At 36.0% G+C, this 22,897-nt stretch overlaps 1 protein-coding gene across 1 annotated transcript in view; it reads left to right on the top strand.

The window, feature by feature from the left end:
• The window catches only part of cntnap1 (contactin associated protein 1), a 40,618-nt gene extending 17,980 nt beyond the window's left edge, over positions 1-22,638 (top strand). Inside the window, exons 7-24 of the mRNA XM_051106725.1 lie at positions 33-185; positions 747-1,008; positions 1,184-1,333; positions 1,944-2,115; positions 2,513-2,619; positions 2,712-2,831; positions 2,922-3,125; positions 3,990-4,146; positions 4,739-4,866; positions 5,133-5,306; positions 6,326-6,544; positions 6,627-6,866; positions 9,617-9,859; positions 9,933-10,060; positions 10,149-10,242; positions 10,327-10,557; positions 12,450-12,494; positions 14,619-22,638. Coding sequence (XP_050962682.1) covers positions 33-185; positions 747-1,008; positions 1,184-1,333; positions 1,944-2,115; positions 2,513-2,619; positions 2,712-2,831; positions 2,922-3,125; positions 3,990-4,146; positions 4,739-4,866; positions 5,133-5,306; positions 6,326-6,544; positions 6,627-6,866; positions 9,617-9,859; positions 9,933-10,060; positions 10,149-10,242; positions 10,327-10,557; positions 12,450-12,494; positions 14,619-14,818 — 3,027 coding nt within the window. The 3' untranslated portion in view covers positions 14,819-22,638. The remainder of the gene's footprint in view (positions 1-32; positions 186-746; positions 1,009-1,183; positions 1,334-1,943; positions 2,116-2,512; positions 2,620-2,711; positions 2,832-2,921; positions 3,126-3,989; positions 4,147-4,738; positions 4,867-5,132; positions 5,307-6,325; positions 6,545-6,626; positions 6,867-9,616; positions 9,860-9,932; positions 10,061-10,148; positions 10,243-10,326; positions 10,558-12,449; positions 12,495-14,618) is intronic.
• Positions 22,639-22,897: the final 259 nt, after the last annotated feature.

Raw genomic sequence — 22,897 nt, forward strand, 5'->3', positions numbered from 1 at the left:
AACAATCATAGCAACTATCCATTTATCTTTAGATTTATGTTGGCGGCGTGATTGAGAAAGACGTGCCCCATCTGCCCGGTAAGGTTAACTTCCGTGGCTGCATGGAGAATGTCTTCATAAATGGAATCAATGTCATCTACAAGACACAGTACCAGGAGCCTGAAGTTCGACTAGCTCCTAAAAAGGTAAGTTGAGTTTTCCTAAAATGCACACAACCAACAGCAAGATTCAATAGGGTGAATTATTAAAGAGACACTTCACGCAAAAAATGAAAATTCTGTCATTATTTACTCACTGTCATGTCATTCTAAACTTGTAAGACCTTTGTTCATCTTTGGAACACAAATTCAGATTTATTTAATGAAATCTGAGAGCTTTCTGACTCTTCATAGACAGCAACGCGACTGACACGTTCAAGGCCCAGAAAGGTAGTAAGGACATCGATAAAATAGTCCATGTGACATCAGTGGTTTAACCTTAATGTTATAAAACTACAAGAATACTTTTTGTGTGCAAAGAAAACAAAAATATATCTGAGTTTGTAGTCCGAAGATGAACGAAGGTCTTATGGGTTTGGAACGACATGAGGGTTAATAAATAATGACAAAACTTTCATTTTTGGATAAAATGTCCCATTAAGAGACGTAGAATAACATATGATGTCACATTTAGATTACCATTATATTGCATTTGCAAATTATTTAAAATATTATTCATTTTCCATCTTTTCATCTGCCTTTCTTCAGAAAAAGATGCATTATACTTGCCGTGATCTCCTCTGGAAGCCTATGACCTTTGCAGGGCCCAACAATTACCTGCAACTGCCCGGCTTCTTCCGGAAGAACCGTCTGGCGGTGAAGTTTAAGTTTCGCTCATGGGACTACACAGGGTTACTGATGTTCACCAGGTTTGCAGATGAGTTGGGCTCTCTGGAGCTGGGCCTCAGCGAAGGACAAGTCAATGTCACTCTTATGCAGCCTGGAAACAAAAGATTACGATTTGCTGCAGGTATGATTGAGGGATTGTGTCCATAACAATTGTTATGACATTTTTTAACTCTGTTTCTATAAGAGAGGACTGAATGGAGCCACTGTAGAACAAAAATTTAGCAGGACCAAAACTGGTCAGGTGTATGATGAAAGATTATGTAGAGTAAATATTATCCTGTTTTTTTCTGTCGTAGGGTACCGTCTCAATGACGGCTTCTGGCACACGGTAGACCTGACTGCCAAAGACAACTTATTAACTATCACCATAGATGAAGATGAAAGCTCACCACTGAAAATCACCAACCCCTTCACGGTTCGTACAGGAGACCGATACTTCTTCGGGGGTAAGTAAGCATGATTCAGTGCCACATGAGTAAAACTGAGTAACACTCTTCTTTAAAATTGCCTCAAGAATTACTGTAAAACAATATTAATGTTTACAATAATATGTGACCCTGGACCATAAAACCAGTCTTAAGTAGCACAGGTATATTTGTAGCAATATCCAAAAATACGCTGTATGGGTCAAAATTATTGATTTTTCTTTTATGCCAAAAATCATTAGGATATTAAGATCATGTTCCATGAAGGTATTTTGCAAATTTCCTACCATAAATATATAAAAACATAGTCATATACATTGCTAAGAACTTAATTTGGACAACTTTAAAGGTAATTTTCTCTTTTTTTTATGCACCCTCAGATTTTCAAATAGTTGTGTCTCAGCCAAATATTGTCATATCCTAACTAACCATAAATCAATGGAAAGCTTATTTATTAATTTATATATAAATCTCAGTTTCATTAACCCTTATGATTTTGTGGTCCATGGTCGCATGTTTCTGTCAAACATAAATATGCACATCTAATGCCATAAATGCTTTCAAATGTATTCCATGCCTTTCAGTTGCATCTGAGATAAGTAGATTAATTTTCTTATTTGATGTGCTGCAGGTTGTCCTAAGACCAATAACACGGCCCGCTGTGTGACCAAGCTGTCTCGCTTCCATGGCTGCATGCAGCAAATCTTTATAGATGATGAGCCGGTGGATATAGATGTCATGCTGCAGAGGAAATGGGGCAGATACGCCGAAATCCTGCTGGGCACCTGCGGAATCACTGATAGGTGTGTGTGTGGGGTTTGCCAACACTGTTCTCACAATTACAGAAGCCAAGAGAACAGTCCTCGTGCTTGTAAAATACAAAATTGCTTATGTAGGAGTCCTGTATAGTGGTAGGAGATTAAACATATCATTAGCTCAGCAAATATCTGGCTTTGGGGTAGGACAGTAATCTTGTTTTCCCTTTGAATTATATTTATTTTTCTTTCCCTACTAACAAAAAATAAATGAGTATTCTGGTTTTGATCTTAGAATATAACTCTCAGGTTGATTCATCTCGTATTAGTGTCACCTGCATATTTTGCACAACATGCAACAACAGTACTGACCAGAAAACATGTCCAAAGTAATATCTTAAGACGTGCATTATTAAAGTGTCAACCGTCTCTTGTTTTTTCTCAGGTGCTCTCCAAACCCTTGTGAACATGAAGGCAGGTGTATTCAGTCCTGGAATGACTTCCTGTGTGTGTGTAACAACACAGGCTACAAGGGGGAAGTTTGTCATAACTGTGAGTGTCCTGCACTAAGGAGATTCCTCTGTATTGACTTTGTTAGTGAAACATGAGAATTAAGCCTCTCTTTGTTTCTCTTTCCATCTCAGCGGTCTACAGGGAGTCATGTGAGGCCTACAGACTGAATGGGAAGTACTGGTCAGGCAACTACACCATAGATCCAGATCTGAGCGGACCACTGAAGCCTTTTACAGTCTACTGCAATATGTGTATGTATGAAGAAGAAGAGATTGACATGTTGAAAGCAATCTCAATTGATTTTACATAATAAGCTAAGATGTATCCCATAACATTTTTAGTGCAAAAATCATGGACCGTCATCGAGCACAACCGCATGAAAAGCACCAAAGTGAGCGGCTCCACCTTGGATCAACCGTATATTGGGGACCTCCAGTATGTAAATGCATCGTGGGATGAAGTCACTGCCCTAGCAAACACCTCCTTATACTGCGAACAATGGATTGAGTTCTCGTGCTACAAGTCTCGCCTCCTCAATACTCCACGTAAGTTAAAATGTTGCACAGTGACAGGTGGAGATCAGTATGTGAAATATCTTTGGTCATTTATAGTCAGTCATTGAAATGAATGAGGTACCAAAAATGAAAAATTAATCAAAATTTATGACTTTCGTTCATCTTCAGAACACAAATTAAGACATTTTTGATGAAACCCGAGAGCTTTCTGACCCTGCATAGACAGCAACGCAACTACCACGTACAAGGCCAAGAAAGGTAGTAAGGACATTGTTAAAATAGTCCATGTGACATGAGTGCTTCAGCTGTAATATTATGAAGTTTTGAGAATACTTCTTGTGTGCAAAGAAAACTAAAATAACAACTTTCTGGGTCTTGAACATGTCAGTTGCGTTGCTGTCTATGCAGGGTCAGAAAGCTCTCGGATTTCATCAAAAATATCTTAATTTGTGTTCTGAAGATGAACAAAGGTCTTAGAGGTATGGAACAACATGAGGGTAATTAATAAATATCAGAATTTTTGGAAGAGCTACCCCAAAATGTTAATTTACTGGATGAAAAATCTTGCATAAAGGAACCACAGCTGTGAGTTTTAGATGGATGTTGAAGTATTGATCTTAAGGGAATCACTGCAAAAACACCAGATAGTCTCACTCAGCTGAACTGCCAGAAACTTGAGCATAATTAATGTCACTGACCTTTTCAGCCTTTTTCTCTGCTGAGTAACACTTCTAGGAATCCTATTAGTCAGCCTTTAGATTAAATTGAGTGTTTTGTGTTTGCAAAGACATTGTAGGGCCTAATCATCATGGCCCCCTACTTTGTGGACCCTACTACACTACCAATAGTTGTGCCATTGAGTCTTTCTTTGGTTTTATTTATTGTTGTAAACAGATGGACGGCCTTACACTTACTGGATTGGTCGGTATAATGAGAGTCATGAATACTGGGGAGGAGCTTTCCCTGAAAGTGGAAAATGTGGATGTGCTGTCAATCAAACTTGCACTGACTCCAAGTACTGGTGCAACTGTGACGCAGACTACCGCCAGTGGTGAGAACGAATAAACTAATGAAAACATTTTCTTTGTCATTTAAGCGTGCCTGTTACAATGTGTCTGTATGGTGCTGTTTTATATTATTAAAGATTATTAGTTATATACTATGCATAACTATGTATAAGACTATGTATGCATGACTGTTCAAACATTTGGGGTCATTTGCTGTTCTTTTGAAATTTCTGAATCAAAGAATGTTGAAATAAGTATCACAGTTTCTACAAAATTAAGCAGTGCAACTGTTTTCAACATTGCTAATAGTAAGATGTTTCTTGAGCTCCAAATCAACACTATTCATATAATTTCTGAAGGATCATGTGACACTAAAGACTAGAGTAATGATGAAAATTCAGCTTTGGCGTCACAGAAATATATTACATTTTAAAATGCATTACAATAGAAAACAATTATTTTAAATTGTACTAATATTTCACTTTATTGCTGTATTTTTAATCCAACAAATGCCGCCTCAGTTAGCATAAGAGATTCCCTTTAAAAACTTTGAACTGTTGAATGGCAATGAATATACAGTATAAGTACAATCTAAACATTAATTGATTACTTTAAAGGCTAATTTAAATTCACTAGGCACTCAGATAAGGGCTACCTGTCGTTCCGAGACCACCTTCCTGTCAGGAGGATTGTCATAGGAGACACTAACCGCACCGGTTCAGAAGCGCGCTACAGTGTTGGGGCACTATACTGCCATGGAGACAGTGAGTAATGAATATTAAAAAGATAACATGCATGAAAATTCTGTCTATATATTAAGAATATCCTTCCTAACATGTGAGTAAGGGGAAATGTACAGTAGGGCCTTATATGACTTTTTATATAAGGGTATTTTGATGGCTGACTGGACATTATCTTCATTAATACATAGATATTTGCCCAAATAAGCCAAGGAATTAGCATGAAATTATATGAGAAATTCTGCTGTATATTTGCACTGTGATTTATTAATGGAAAATTCTTTTCATAGGGAGTATCTGGAACACCATAGCTTTTACCAAGCCCACCTATCTGACGTTCCCCACCTTTAAGCCCGGCACCAGTGCTGACATCACATTCCACTTCAGGACCTACCGAACTAATGGAGTGTTTGTGGAAGCCTCAGATGACCACCTGCGTAATTTCTTACGAGTTGAACTCAATTGTGAGTGTTGTTTCCAATCCTAAAATATATGCAGTTGAGGTCAAAAGTTTACATACACCTTGCAGAATCTGCAAAATGTTAATTATTTTACCACAACAAGAGGGATCATACAAAATACATCTTATTTTTTATTTAGTAGCACTGACCTGAATAAGATTTTTTCACATAAGACTTTTACATATAGTCCACAAAAGAAAATAATAGTTGAATTTATAAAAATGACCCTGTGTAAAAGTTTACATACGACTTGATTTTGAGATCCATCTTTTCACACTGAGGACAACTGAGGGACTCATATGCAACTATTACAGAAGGTTCAAACGCTCACTGATGCTCCAGAAGGAAACCTAATGCATTAACATTAAATAATTTTTCTTATTTTGCCTAAATATCATATTATTTTTTCATTTAGTAGTGGTCTTCAGAAGCTACAGAAGATACTTACATGTTCCCCAGAAGACAAAATAAGTTAAATTTACCCTGATCTTCAAATTCAAAAGTTTTCACCCCCTGGCTCTTAATGCATTGTTTCTTTTCTTCTGGAGCATTCTTCTGTAACCTTCTGTAATAGTTGCGAATAGTTGTAGAGTCCCTCAGTTGTCCTCAGTGTGAAAAGATGAACCTCAAAATCATACAGTCATTTTTGGAAAGGGTTCAAATACACAAAAACGCTGAAAAACCAAAGAATTTGTGGGACCTGAAGGATTTTTCTGAAGAACAGTGGGCAGTTTAACTGTTCAAGACAAACAAGGGACTCAAGAATGGGTTCATTTTTATAAATTCAACTATTATTTTCTCTTATGGATTGTATGTAAACATCTTTTATGTCAAATATCTTTTTCAATTCAGTATAAATAAAAAATAACATGTATTTTTTATAATCCCTCTTATTTTGGTAAAATAATTATCATTTTGCAGATTGTGCAAGGTGTATGTAAACTTTTGACTTCAGCTGTATATATGGAGTACATATAGTGATCTGATATCTCCTTCATCAGTTTCTGCTTACATTTTTATAGCTACAACTGAGGTGGTATTCATTTTCATGGTGGGTGACGGGATTAGAAACGTGACCCTGCGCTCTCCTAAACCTCTCAATGATAATGAATGGCATTATGTAGAAGCTGAAATCAATGTGAAATTGGCACGTCTCAAGGTTGATTTCCAGCCTCCGGCCATTCATAAGTTTCCGGGCCAAACATACATCACTATGAAGTTCACACAACCCCTGCTTGTAGGTAAGAATCAGAGCTGGAGTTTCAAGTAGAGTTTATATGAAAACATTGCTTTAAGCAGTTGATATCATGCATTTGTATTCAGGAGCAGCCAATCACACCTTAAGGCCTTTCCTGGGATGTCTCCGTGGGCTAAGGATGAACGGGGTCCCTATGGATTTGGAGGGTAAGGTTGACGAGAGGGCTGGCATACGTAGGAACTGTACCGGAGCGTGTCTGAATGCTTCCATACCGTGTGGAAATGGAGGCCAGTGCATTGATGGCTACGCTTCATACGCCTGTGACTGCAATAACACAGCCTTCGATGGCTATTACTGTCATTTGGGTGAGTTAACACACATTTGCATATTCTCTCACATTTATGCTGGCACAAATTGACATGGTTCAAAACAGGTTACAGATGTTTCCTAATAAACATATGCTAATTTGAAATGATATCTTTTTATCTTCATCTGGGAAATGACTAATTATAACAAATGCATTTTAATTTCGTGAAACTGTGATTAGGAGATTTAAAAGATTAAAACTGATTCGAGTGAAGGATAAAAAATGAGAGGAACAAGCAAACTGGTGCCTCTGAGAATCTGTTAAAAGATAAATTCACTGCCTGAAAAAGAGAGAGTGACAGACTTTGGCTTTTGTGTCCACTTTCTATTTCAAGCCTCCAAATCCAGAGCTGATTTAGGCTAACAGAGAATTAAACTGCATTTTATGATAATCTGTGTGGGAATATTTAAGATCTTTGTCTTTGAGCTGAATTATTATTATTATTATTATTATTATTTTCAATAAATCTTAATACTCCCACCAACAGGGTTGGTAATGGGCTCATCCTAGGTGCATATGACTTTTTTCTTTCAGAGGAATCCAATGTGAGTTATATTAAAAAATGTCCTGGCTCTTCCAAGCTATGTAATAGCAGTGAATGGGGGTTGAGACTTTGAAGTCCAATAAAGTTCATTCATCTATCCATCATATAAAGTGCTCCACACGGCCCAGAGGGCGGAAGGTGGGTCTGGTCTCTGAAGTGAATTGATGCATTTGCGTAAGAAAACAATCCAGATTTTAAAACTTTATAGGCTGAAATCTCTAGCTTCCGCTAACTGTCATACGCACGTTCACAAGAGAGCGGCGTTCCAGCACTCGTAGGACGTAGGTGTAGCGTAAGCTCTGGTGAGAATATGCTAGTCTCATGAGAACCAAGTTTTGTTTACAGCAAAGGAACACCAGTCTTCTCCATGCTTATATAGAAATCCTCAGACATTTTTCTTTATAAATCTGCGTTTTGAACTTCTAATTCATGATTGCCTTCTAATTCGCTACGTCTACATGATCCGCTGTAATGCCACTCTCTTGTAAAAGCGCGTACAACAGTTAGCAGAAGCTATAAAGTTTTAAATATTAATAATTTTCTTACACAAACGCATCGATTAACTTCAGAAGGCGTTTATTAACCACCCAGAGCTATGTGAAGTGCTTTTTATGATGGATGGATGCACTTTATTGGACTTCAAAATCTCAACAGCCGTTCACTGCCATTATAAAGATTGGAAGAACCATTCGTCTGAAAGAAGAAAGTCATATACACCTAGGATGGCTTGAAGCTGGGTAAATGATAGAGTAAGTTTCATTTTTGAGTGAACTATCCCTTATATATAGTCATATATATATCTTACTAAATGACTAAATCTACAGTTAATTAGTAGGGGTGTCAAAGTTAAATGAGTTAAGCTGGAATTTAATAATTAAACACGCATTTGTCAGTAAATGGAAAATTTGATTTGTTACGCAATACTGTCATTGATAGAAATGTTATTGCGGGGACCCTATTATTCAGAACATTTTGTAAAAATCAGGTGAATTAAATGATTCAGTGACTCAAAAATAGTAGCGGCATATATGCAGTACCTATTACTCAGATGACCTACTACTGTCCAATGGACAGTTATTTATCCCATGAGGCCACAGTTGAGGATTTGTGAATGACCATGCAGTAATGAAACTGATGCTTAAAGGCCAAATGAAGTAGGTCCGGATTATATTCTTTCTACATACATATATACTATACTATAAACATACTTTCAGTCACAAAGTACATATTCAAAAGATGTACCTACTGAGAGAGTATGCGATTTTGGATGCAGCCAGTCACTTGTTTTGTTGACAAATAAATCAGTGTTTTTGAACAAACTGGTTGAGTAAATGATTCAATGACTCAGTGCTGAGTTTGGAATAACATACTTACAAATTGTACTCTTTCAGTTCTGAACTCAGAAACAGACCACAAAACTTATCAGACCCATTTGAATTCTACACAGAATGCTGTATTTTACAGTGATATGGATGAGATTGTTGCTGTAGCGTGGCTTTACCGAGCTCAACAACTCTAGCCCAAGCTGTGATATAAACTAAACGTTATTGGCTATTTAAAATGCTATTGGTGTTTTCCTGTTTCAGAAATTACGTCAACACATAGAATAATGCTACGTGTTTCAAAGCACTTCAGTGGACCTTTAAAGGGGACATAACACACAGTCTCTGCCAATCTCATGTTAATCTTGAGTACCTATAGAGTAGTATTGCATCCTTCATATCTCTGAAGAGTCTTTAGTTTTATCAGATTTATAACAGATACAGCTGTACCGCTTCTCTCCGAAAACAGTCGAGCTCCTGGATGCGTGCCATGGGCAGAGCTAAAGATTCACGAACACGCAAAGCTTTTGCATAGCAATTGTCTGCAAGCTGTGACATCGACATAAATAATTTCCTTATAACCCTGGGTTCTTTAAGAAGCTATTTCCCTCACAACCAAAATTATTATTAAATATTCAAATAATTTGACAGCCATAATATTATAGTTTAAATCCCACACAGGTATAACAACCTAATAAAACTGTGTTAGAATATTATAAACAATACAAGTCTATTCTTTTCAAGTCTAACGACATGTTATTCTCTATCAAGTTTTAGTTGTTTTTCTAAAAACAAGTTAAATCAGCATGTGGGAGGACAGCCTGTGAGACATGACCTGACATAAACAACACTGTGATCTCTGCTTGTGTCACTTCCTATTAGATATCGGGGCATTCTTTGATGTGGGAGCATGGTTGCGGTATGACATCCGCAAAGAGCCGATTTCCTTTGATGCGTGGTGGGCGAACTTCTGGATAGAGCCTCACTGGCACAACTTCACCCTCGGCTACAACACGACAACTGATGACATAGAGTTCAGCTTCAGCACTCTACAGGCTCCAGCTGTGCTGCTTTATATCAGTTCCTTCAGCAATGATTACATTGCCGTCCTGCTCAAGAAAGATGGTAAACACATACACTCGGTCACACCTGAGCATACAAAACATTAGCTTTAGCACTGATGTCACCACCTCTGCAGGGACTCTTTCGCTGAGATACCGGCTCGGGATAATAAGCTACAAATTCAAGTTGACTGACAGAAACATGGCGGATGGCTTCCCTCATTTCGTCAACATCACCCGACACAACTACACCATATGGACACAGGTAGGATCTCAAACTAGATCTTGCATGTTTAGTATTGTTAGCATGGCAAAAGTGCACTGTTTGTATGTGTATTTGCACCTTGATCTAGGTGGATTACATGGATCCATGGATTGAGAAGTTAATACCAGGAGAGATTCCCAGATTTGACTCACCGAAGTCTATATTCTTGGGTAGAGTCATGGGTAAGACGAGCATATTTGTCTTAACTGTTTGCCTGTGGATGAAAAGTTGCATTTAATAGATTTGTTTTCTTTCCTTCTTCATAGAGGTGGGAGGTGTCGACTACGAAATTCAGAGGCACAACAGTCCAGGTTTTATGGGCTGCATATCAGGGGTCCGATATAATATTTTTGCCCCGCTCAAGGCCTACTTCCGACCCAATGTAACCAATCCACCGGTGACGACTCAAGGCTATGTGGTGGAGTCTAACTGTGGGGCGTTTCCCCCTGTTTTAGGATATGTCCCTTGGGAGGATGACCCATGGTTCACTGGCCTGTGTAAGACTACATATCCTGACATTCCTGACTTTTTTATTGTTAGAATAATTATTAATATCAATATAGAAAACAATATAAAGTTGTTTTTGTTTCATGTCTGCATTTTGGGCACATCACATTCTGGCTTCACAGAACATGTCAGTTCATGACATTAGTATAGTCTTGAAAAATTCTAGTTATAATCACTGAAGCTACGAAATTAACCTTTTATTTACATCGTATCTGCACTGTGTTGTTTATGATGAGGGAATTTGCAAATGCGCAATCAACACAGCTCCAGCGTTTTTAGCGCTGACTAATCTAAACGCCTCTGATTGGCCAATGCATTCCTAAGTTGAACAGAAAAGCATTCGATTGGTTGTAAGGCTCAACAGTGCGCAAAACAGTGCATAAAAGCAATCTGGTGGAGTGTGAGCAAATCTAAATGTAATTCCACAAAGTGACACTTTTCATTAGGGCCCGAGCACCGATGCATAAACTCATGAAACTTTGTGCCCCTCAAGACACATATAACACACCAATACCTACAAAAAGTCCCCTGGGTACAAAGTCCAAAACACAACAGGAAGTCTGCTATTTAGAATTTTCTCTGCAAGTTTTGTGGCGTTTTTTCAAGCATTTAACAAAGTCCTCTTAAATATTTAAACAGATCAACACCAAATTTGGTCCGTGTAATCTAAAGCCCTTTGTGATGTTAAATTGCGAAGATCTTGAATTTTCATTGAAGAGCGTGTCCGTTGTGGCCTGACAAACTTCAATGTTTTGCCATGAACCAGGACATTGTTATAACTCAGGCATGCAATGTCCAATCTGCACCAAAATTCACATGTTTGATAAAAGTCCTGTCCTAAACACACACCCATGCCCATATTCAGTTATAGTCATAGTGCCACCTACTGGCAACAGGAAGTGTCATGTTTTATGCTCTATCGAACTCCTCCTAGAGATTTAATGACATCAACATTATATTTGTTCGGTCTACTCTAAAGTCCTTTGCAGTGTTAAATTGTGAAGATCTTGAGTTTTTGTTAAAGTGTCCGTGGTGGTCCGTTGTTATAAGCCATACAATGACTAATCTGCCCCAAACTTCACATGTTCGATAAGAGTCCTGGCCTGAACACATCTACAGGCCAATATTCAGTTATTAATCATAGTGCCACCTGCTGGCAACAGGAAATGGCTTGTTTAACACTGTCTTAAACATGCAATGTACGATCTGCACCAAACTTCACATGTTTAATGTCCTGGCCTTAAGACATCTAAAAGCCAATATTCAGTTATAGTAATAGTGCCACCAGCTGGCAGCAGGAAGTTTGGCACATATAAATGACTTTGACATATTCCTCCTATATTTACCACTTTAAACCCATATTGCTCACCGTACACTGTTTTGCTAAAGCTACCGGGTGGTGGTGAGCCCGGGTGTGAGGGCCTTTTCAACACTGCTTGCAGCTTTAATTTATTATTATGTTTCATTTGAATCGCGACAGTCGTACTATGTTTTTAACTATGCAGGGACATTTTTGCCCCTTTGTCTTAAAGTTATGTGGCATTTTTGTTCATTTTGGTAATTTTGCCACAAGCACTGGTTAATTTCCAACATACACTACCATTCAAAGAGCAGTGTAAAAGAGACGTCTTTCAGGAAACATTTAAATGATAGTGAAAGTAAATAGTTGGAAGGTGAAGTAAAGTAAATTAGACTATACAGATATGGTCCAATTTATCTGAATTTACACTACTTTATTACTTTTAAGCAGGTTATTAGTGCATGTACTGTAAAAGGACTTGTTTTAAACAAATGTAATTTTGGTACTCTTACAGTATATAATAATGCTTGTGCTTGAAGGTTGTTTTTAATCATCACTTAATGTTCTTTTTTTTCTTTTTAGTCTTTTATTACATTCATGATGATGTTACCCCACCTTGGATGACACGTAAGTTTACAGTCACACTATTTTATTATCTTGTTTTAAAGTATATTTAGCGCTATTTCCTAAACTCATATGATACCTGTTGCTTCCTGTCAAATTTCCACCATCCCCCTAATGAAATTGACAAAAAAGACCCTCAAAATGATTTCTTTTTCCTTCTTGCTCATCTTTTATTCCTGTTCAGCATTTCAGCCAGTACTGCAAATGATGCTGATCTTGTCTGTTTGTGATGCTAAAACCTGTTTTTAAAATCCTCTTAATTTGCTGAACATAGGATTAGGGGACATTCATGAGATTATAAACTTCTGCATAAAGAAGATCCTCTGCACATGAAAGAAACTTGGTATAATAAGTGATAAAACGTCATGTAAGGATAATATACTGTATGTGGAATAAATCAAGGTATAATAAGTGTCAGATCTTTATAAATTGCCATATTCCAAAAAGACAGTATGTCACTGTTATATTAATCTGTCAAATTAATTTTGTTGTTGCAAATGTTATATAGAACTTCTATTATAATACTAATGAGATCATTTAGAGATTAAAGACCTATCGGAACAATAGGGCTCTATGATTTCCACAATGCAAAAAACGCGGACAGAATTGCGAAATCCTGTCATAAAAATGGAATTTACTGTATAACACAGAATGTCACAGAATTTGCTAATATTTGGACAAATAAATCAAAAGTAGGTCAGTTCACTTAATTCAAATGCGATATGGACTAGTGTATGTGAATATTAGACCGCACAAGACTATTTAAATATGAATCCTACATGTTCTCCGTGTCTCTGTGTGAATGAATGGCGCAGACGCGTAAGTTCGTCTAATACACTCTGCTGCCTTAATATATGAGTACATGAACACATGAACATAATATACAACTGCTCTAAGAGAAACTTCATGAGCATTTTACCATTTCTTGTGAGAAAAACAAAACTACCATCATAAAAAGAGAAACTTAAAAGTCTTAAGAGCAGCCCGTCAAAATAAAGGTTAACTGTGGAAGAAACTGTGACAGAAATATATTACTGAATAGTACTACTAATAACATTTTTATTTTATTAGGAATATTTCCAAAAAAATAAAAATAAATAAATAAAATAAAATAAGAATAAATTAGTTTTTTAAAATATAAAATCAATTATTTAGAGATGCTTTTGATCATTAAAATTTATTTAAACCATTAAAATGCAATCCAGAAAACTAATGGAAAACATATTTCATAGGGCCTTAAAAATGTAATTTTTCTATGATCGTATGATTTCAATTAGACATACTTTTCTGCGAGTCTAAAAAAATTAAAACTGAAAAAAAAAACAACTCCAGACAAAAATGGAATGTGGAATAAAAAATAACGGAATTTGGGGGAAAAAATAAAACAAATTTTATAGGGCCCTACAAGCAAGACCATTTTTCAAACTGATTACTTACATATTCATAAACAGATTAATCAGAATTCTTGCTCATCATTTGCAATTATCCATCATTGCTTTACTCAAATCCTCTGCTTTAATAACTGTCTGATTGTCATCTCTTTTCCAGGATAAACAAGACTTGTTTCACCCACACACACACACACACATTTAATCCTCCTTGCCAGCGGGTGTTGATCTCACAGCAAAACAGAAAATCTACAACATGTCAAAATGTTAAAGGAACAGTTCACCCCAAAATGAACATTCTGTCATGTTGTTCCAAACCTGTATACTGCTATTTTGCCTACGGAATACAAAATACAATTTTAAAATAGAACAGCTCTTTTTCATAATAACAACAGTTCATAGGGACCGCCTCAAAGTGACTAGAACATGAGTAGTACAGTATGAATCGGGTTGCATGAAAATTCTCCATTTGTGTTCCACAGAAAAAAATAGCAGTATACAGGTTTGGAAGTAAATGATGCCACAATGTTCATTTTTGTGTCCAAACTATTCCTTTAAAGCTCATGAGTACATGAGCTGACAGTCAGCAGTCTCTCCTGTGAATTCTGCAACATGATACAAATTATGTTTAAGCCATCATTTGCAGACAGCTCATCTAGAGCACTGTAAGAGTATTAAGCTTAATGCTAACGACTCTCTCTCTCTCTCTCTTTGTGTGTGTGTGTAATTTTCTCCTCAGTAATCGTGACAGTGTCTCTGATGCTGCTCTTCCTGATCCTGTACGGCCTCTACATTTACCTGTACAGGTATAAAGGCAGTTACCACACTAATGAACCGAAGCAGCTGGAGTCCCCCAGCTCCTCTCGGCCGCTCACTGATACTCTGCGCAAGGATAGAAAGAACCTGCCGGAAATACAGGAGGAAAGTCCCAATGAATAACACAGACTGAGGGTCGTCTGGAGGAAAAGAGGTGATTATGAGGGAGGTAAAATGGTGAAGACTGAGAAATGAGATGTAAATTTGATTTGTTTTTATGTATCTTTTGCCTTTATGGTAATGTAACTATATTTATTTTTCTGTCCCATTATTTTTACAGTGTAATCTGATATTTGGTGCTTTTGGCAGGGTTCAAAATAAGCAGGCTAGAGGCAATTTACCATCCGATCAATGAGCACTAGCAGTGCAGGCCGACTGAAGTGCCTCAGCAACATTATAAGAAACTTTAAAAGATCAATGCAGGGTTCCCGCTGTGTCTACATTCACACTGCAGGCAAATGTTGCCTAAATCTGATCTTTTTTGCTCACACGCGACTCAGATCTGTTTTTCTCATGAAAGTGTGAACAGCACAAACCACATGGAATCTGATCTTTTCAATTTTAATTTGTGCCATATGTGGTACTAAATCCGAAACAGGTCAGATGTTTTGCAATGCGACCGCAGTCTGAACAGTCAAATCGGGATTTACGTCACTCTAGATCAACATTTGTCACGATTCTGCACTCATGGGAGTCACTTTAAAGAATTTATATTCCCAAAGTTATCAAGACAGTTGTGAAAGGTAGTCAGTAGAAGTACAGTGATGTGTCAAAACTCATTTGACAACAGTGACAACACTATATACAAGCAAACTGAAGGCTCTTATCATAAAATTTTCAAAACTCTCATTCACACGATAAATAAACACATAATTGCTGAAAGTGTTGCCAAGTCCACAGTATTCCTGCGGAATTGGGCTACTTTTTCACTGTTGCCATTGGTTGTTTTTCAGCTCTGTGGGTTGAAGCGATCCCCGGAACAAGATTGGGCTAGTTGTGGACTAGTTTTGAGAAGCAATTGGGCAGATTGTTTTGTGAAAACCTGGCAACCCTGTTCATATTGTTATTTTGTGCATACGGGTCAGTTTGGAACCATGATTTGTTCACACTGTAAATCTGATATTGGCCACATTTAAAACAAAAATGTGAACGGATATACAAAAATATCAGATGTGAGCAAAAATTGAGCACAGAATTTAGCACTAAGGCTCGCAGTGTGAACGTAGAGATCTGGAAATATCTGTGGTTTGCAGGCTTAGAGTAACAGTAATGGAAACGATTACAATCATGGAAAAGTCATGGAAATTTGTGTTATAAACATACATTTAGAAAGTTATGGCCATCTCAATGATATTTTATTGGATATAAATGACTTAAAGTCATGAAAATGAATAAAACCTTAAAGTCATGGAAATTTCTGTAGTCTGTAAATATAAATCTTTCTAGTTATGCCCATCTCAAAAATATCTTATTGGTTGCAAATTCACTTTTTGTGAGTGTGATAAAATTAATTTTAAAATCTTTATTTTTAAAATCACAACTGGCTAGAAAACAGGGAATTTAAAAAAAATCTTCAAAAGAAGAAATTTCTGTAGTCAGTATAAATCAGTAAAATAAATAATATACTGTAATAAAATAAAAATTACTGGACAAACTGAAAATTTATTGGTCTATAGGTGTGGGAACCCTGTATATGCTAAATGAAAGTTTTGGCTCATTATTGTGTACTGGCAGAAGTAGTGTAGATTTAAATATGTTTGATCGCTATGTTATTGTGCTCATGCACAAAATGCACAACAACAATCTTCAGAGTACAGTGTTTTGAAAACATAGATATGTTTGCACATATCTGTTGTAACATCACAGAAACTTCATTAACGTATGGAGGAATTTGCTCAGACATAGCTAATGGTATATAAGTATAAATATATGTTATACTACTGACTAAAATTGGTTGCAGCGCTTATAAGAAATGAAACGTCAAATGGCATTGAATGGCTTCAGCTTCATTAGAGCACAATGACATTAATGTGCTGAACAATAACTTGTCTGGGGAAAAATTATTTCAGTGGCTTATCAAAAACTGCATAAAGGTGTTATTGTGATAGTAGCCATATTACATAATGCTTGTGAGCAGCATTATGAGGTATAAGATTCATTAAGATTAGGCCTCATGAAACAAGCAAGAGGTGTTTTACATAAATTAGCTCCATGAAAGATGTTTTTTGAGTCCAATGAGCACTGTAATGAACAGGGTGTGTTGTACTGTACGTCTCAGGGTTGGTAACAGTGGTCATGATGGCATAAGAGCTACATGTTTTTACTCACTGCTGCTACAGCAACACACACCAGCCTTTTCAAGCTGTTCTCTACACATTTTGACATTGAAAAAAGTTTCTGTTTGTATTTTACAAACCAAATGGTACATGAATGCAGGCAGGTTAAAACTGTGTTGTGTCTGATTATAATGATGCCACAGATCAGTGATTGGAGTTGAAGCTGTTTTCCTCCTTGTGTCTGTCTCTGTCTTTTCAAGAGAGTTCTTCTTGTGGGCCAAAGCAAATGATAGATTCTTATAGTAGACTACAATGATGTCATATTTCTGTTCAGTCCACATCATATTCATGTCATGTGATTGATGAAAAAGCATTTTAGACCAGTGTTTCCCAACCAGAAATATTTTTGATTCAATGTCAAATGTATAAAACAGAATATATATATATATATATAGGAATTAATATTATTTTATTTTTCCTGTTAATTAAGGGGGAAAAGAATTTTGTAATATGTGTAAGTTTTATATTTTTGTCTGTTTTTCATCCATAACTTTTTTTTCTTTAAAAAATGACGTCATATAACTGATAATGGGGTACTTTTGCCTTTTGATCGGCCTATTGGCTACATAAGACAAAACTGTTTGGGGAACTCTGTTTTAGACAGTCTGCACTTTTTAGTGTGGATCTTCTGTGAGCTGAATGTGTTCACTCATAGTTGTGGAGACTATAATCTATATCAGAAAAAGGTAAACAAACTGTGTTAGATTTGGATCAACAATAACTGTGTGACAGAAATGCTACAAATGCATTTTTAGAATGTAGAGGAACAGAAAACGTAACATGTTATGGTGGTCTGTTACAGATTTAATATCATAAATTACAATTGGTTTGTTAAAGCTTGTTCAAGATGAGATTTCGGAGAATAATAATCATGAAGCAGCTGATATTTTTAACATGAGGACACATATGAACGCTTTCTTAGCATGAAACACTGAGCAGTTCAGCACAAGTCTGATTATTGTGGTCAAGAGGCTTTCACACATCACAGACTGTCTGTGGATGAAAGACTCACATGTATAAAGTCATGGTTTTTATAAATTCATCCATGCGTTTGTTGTAGGACACCATTATTGCTGCTGCTGCTTTTTAGCTGTTTTGATGGTGGTCTTATCAAGAGCTTAGAGCACTTCCATCATCTTTCCAGAGCTATTAAAAAAAGAGCAAATAAGGTAGAACACATGTATTATATCTAGAAGCTATGCATTTTGCATGACTACTGCACTTTTCATCGAAATGCAATAAGAAAAAGACGAATCCGCTGCTTCCAGTGCCAGGCACATCTTCTTTAGTCTGTTTCTTTAACAGAGCCATAAGAGCTTTTATCAAAGAGATCACATGATATTCACCCACAGATTATGCTGTTTATGTATATGTATAAATAAAGTGTACTTCTCTTTTTATCATTCTAATTTGTATAAAAAGCAGGCAAGTTAGAGTATTTTGAATAGATGACAGCCGAATAAGTCCAGATTTAACCTCATGATCTCTGTCAGGTTTTGTCTTCTGTTATTGTTTTTTAACATATCCCTCATTCTTAGTCCTTCCCTTATATTTTCCTCTAAACCAGTGGAATATAGTGGAATATATATTTCAATTTGTTTTTATTCTGAAAAGCATCTTGAATGAAGAATGAAATGCTGTTGTATAGGAATAATAAATTTAACAGGGACAAACACCTCTTAAAAGTCTCTTCATACTTGACATTTTCTTTAAAAAGTATGCAGTCAGTATAAATGATTGGTCACCAACACCAGAGTCTGGTCTAGTCTAAATGCAACCCAGAGTCTGATCCAGATGAATGTTAATGTGAGATGAGAAGCGAGCGGATAGTGTAAATGACAGTGATGAGGGCTGGTATTCAGCACTAGCTTGTGTGATGTATGTTTGTATAAATAAGGTATTTTGTGTTGTCTATGTCAGTACTGGAGCTAATAGGAGTGTTACCTCATTGACATACATTTGACTGAATGTTTGAACAAAACATCACTTATAGACACATGAAGAAATGTACCCTTGTCATCCAAAATGTTCATGTCGTTCTTTCTTCAGTTGTCAAGAAATTATGTTTTTTGAGGAAAACATTTCAGGATTTTTCTCCATATAATGGACTGATATGGTGCCCTGATTTTGAACGTACAAAATGCAGTTTAAATGTGGCTTCAAACGATCCCAAATGCAGTTGTAAACGATCCCAGCCGAGACAAAAGGGTCCTGTCAAGGGTAACGATTGGTTATTTTAAAAAAAAAATAGTACAATTTATATACTTTTTAATGTCAGATGCTCATCTTGTCTCCCTCTGCCTAAACTGTTTTTGTTCCGGTTCATGACAGTTAGGGTATGTCGTAAAACTCCCATTTCATGGTCTCCCTCAACTTCAAAATTGTCCTATATCGCTGTTTTACCTTTTTTGTTAAGGGTGTTTGATCTTCTTTGCATGTTCACTTTGCAAAGACTCGGTTGGTACTTCTGCAGCGATGTAGGATGATTTTAAAATGATTTTTGAAGTTGAGGGAGAAAATACGATTGGAGTTTTTCCACATACCCTAACTGTCTTGAACCAGAACACACAGAGTTCAGGGAGAGCAAGAAAAGACAAGCTTTTGACATTAAAAAGTATTTAAATAGTTTTTTTTTTTTTATGAAAACAATGATCGTTTTGCTAGATAAGACCCTCCTTCTTCAACTGGGATCATTTACAACCGCATTTAAACTGCATTTTGGAAGTTCAAAATTGGGGCACCATATCAGTCCATTATATGGAGAAAAATCCTGAAATGTTTTCCTCAAAAAACACAATTTCTTTTACGACTGAAGAAAGAAAGCCATGAACATCTTGGATGACAAGGGGGTGAGTACATTATATGTGAATCTTTTTTTGGAAGTGGACTTTCAATTTGTGACCTTCACCTGTTTTATAGGGAGTTTTTTTTTTTAAAAAAAACATGTAATGCATTTTTCATGTTGATGTAAAAACACTAATTCACTGTGAAGTATTTTCTTCATCATCTTTTCTAAATGCAGTACATATTTACAAATCCTGTCTGAACAAATCTGAAATCTTGCAGGCCACTGATCTTGTAGATAAACTTTCAAAATTCCACTCTGACTGTCATGCTGGTGACATAGTAGCTGTATCCATTGTGCAAATAGCCAGCTTTGTTAGCAGTGGCTATTTCATAAACATAACCAATTGTTTTTTCAGGCAATTTATCCATAGTGTAAATAACATTGTTTTTAAATTATTTTTGCACTTTTTGAGTAGCAACTATCACTATTTGCACTGTAAACAAGATGCTATTTGTACTTGGTACAAACGTACCATTTAAGAAGAATACCCTTTAAAGGTTTGGGGGTCAAGAAGTTTTTTTTGTTTTTTCAAGGATGCATTCAGTTGATCAAAAGTGACAGTAAAGGAAACATATATCAGGTTTGGAAATTAACGAGGTCTTATGGCAAAAATGCCACCAAAATGAATGAAAATGACCCATAAATTCAAGACAAAGGGGCAAAATGTGCCCCTGCACTATTAAACAATGTATTATGGCTGTCACGATTAAAATGAAATGTGAAAATGATTAGAAAGTGTCAATTCACATAATTACATTTAGATTCAATCACCCTGCATTAGATTGTTTTTACATCCTGTTTTGTAAAGCGTTGAGCCTTATAACCAATCAAACACATTTCTGATGAACTTAGGAAGGCATTGGCCAATCAGAGGCTGAAAATACTGGAGATCATTCCCTCATCATAAACAACACAGTGCAGATACATAAATAGCTTAAAGAATAATATCATAGATACAGTGATTATAATGGACGTTTTTGCACAGTGTGCACTAGATTAGACTAACGTCATGGACTGACATGTTTGTCTGTTAAAACGAGCAATAATGATTTTTGTTATAATATTGAAGCCCTATGAGCTCCTGTTTTTTACATGTATAATTTAGATCAATTTTAAACAGTGTATTGGTACTGACAACAGTTCAAAATATTGATTAAAGTAATTCAAGTATTTGACATTAAAGACAACATAGTATGGTGATTATAATAAGGTGATTATAAAAATTTCCATTACAAATGATTATAAATGTTTACTTCACTATATGTGACCCTGGACCACAAAACCAGTCATAAAGGTCAATTCTTCAAAATTGAGATGTATACATCATCTGAAAGCTGAATAAATAAGCTTTCCATTGATGTATGGTTTGTTAGGATATTTGACCGAGATACAACTATTTGAATATATGGAATCTGAGGGTGCAAAAGAACAAAATATTGAGAAAATCACCTTTAAAGTTGTCCAAATGAAGTTCTTAACAATGCATATTACTAATCAAAAATTAAGTTTTGATATATTTACAGTAGGAATTGTACAAAATATCTTAATGAAACATGATCTTTACTTAATATCCTAATGATTTTTGGCATAAAAGTAAAATTGATCATTTTGACCCATACAATGTATTTTTGGCTATTGCTACAAATATACCCCAGCGACTTAAGACTGGTTTTGTGGTCCAGGGTCACATATTACAAATAAATCCTAATCTAATCACGACAAACTATATATTATTAGAAAGATCTAAGACTCAAAAATAAATATTTTACCACTGTCATTTGTTACAAAATATGCAGGAACAGTAATTTATGACAAGAGCGCAACTAAAAAATCTGCATCATAACAGGAGTTCTGACCTTTGTCACAAAAAGTCATTTTTCATTGCCCCTTTATTATATTATATTATATTATATTATTATATATCAACTGAAAGCTTAAAACCTTAAAATTCAACTTGCCATTTTAAAATCAGACATTGCATGGAAATGGCTTAAAAAGTTACGTTTGGATGCACTTTCATGTCTATGTTCAAACCTGGGGGTGACAGTTAAAGGGTTAAGGTGCTAATATACATTATTTAGGGGTAAATAAGGTACAATGATGTACCTTTTACCTTTTACCTTTTGCCCCAGTGACAGCTTTGTATCTTTTTTTCTGAAAGTATAACAATATTTCACAATATTTACAGTATTTACTGACATTTTGTTCAAGTAAATGCAGCCTTGGTGAGCATGAGACTTCTTTCCTTCCAAAAGATAAAAAAAAAAATCATACACCCCAAACTTTTGAACGGTAGAGTAAACAGCATCTGCTGAGGGTAAATGAACACTTCTTACACTGTTTTTTGTTTTTCCAAAGTCATGCTAAGTAAGACTCTATAGCTAACAATAAAATTGCAAATTCAGTCTTGTGTTGAGGTGATCGCAATGATCTTTCATCACCACTGTGCTCTTGAGGTTGATTCAGGGGAACTGTAGTTCCTGTGAATGTGAAGCATTTGCCAAAATAATTCCCATGAAAATGCCCAAGGTTAAACATAAAATAATTTCATGGAATCGGACAAAACCTTATAATGTTATCCTCTTACAAGCAAGTAATTCAGCTTTGTGGTCAGGTGTGACAAGGTGTTTTTTGAGTTTTCCTAATTCTTTAGTTCTGGTTTTTGTTTGTGTCATCCTCATTGTAAATGACCATGACTGTGTAGAATCAACACAATTCCCAAATGACACTTTAATAAAAGAAGCCTGAAGGAAAAACAATCTCTGAAGACTCTATCTGTAATGGATTCCAGAAATGAATGCACATCTTCGTTTTGTCATTTGACAAAATTAATGTCTGAGAGAGTTAAGTGTGTCCAACAGATATACCTGCTCCTAAATGCATGTGGAAATTCAATTCCACCTGTGTCTTGTCACAGGATTCAGTGTTTTGGGATAAATATGAAGATACTAGGAATTTGCAAAATGATTGCCCATATTTGCATTAAGTGGACATGTGAAATGCAGTTTCAATTCTAGG

Source organism: Labeo rohita, chromosome 3 (assembly GCF_022985175.1).
Source record: "Labeo rohita strain BAU-BD-2019 chromosome 3, IGBB_LRoh.1.0, whole genome shotgun sequence".
Lineage (NCBI taxonomy): Eukaryota > Metazoa > Chordata > Actinopteri > Cypriniformes > Cyprinidae > Labeo > Labeo rohita.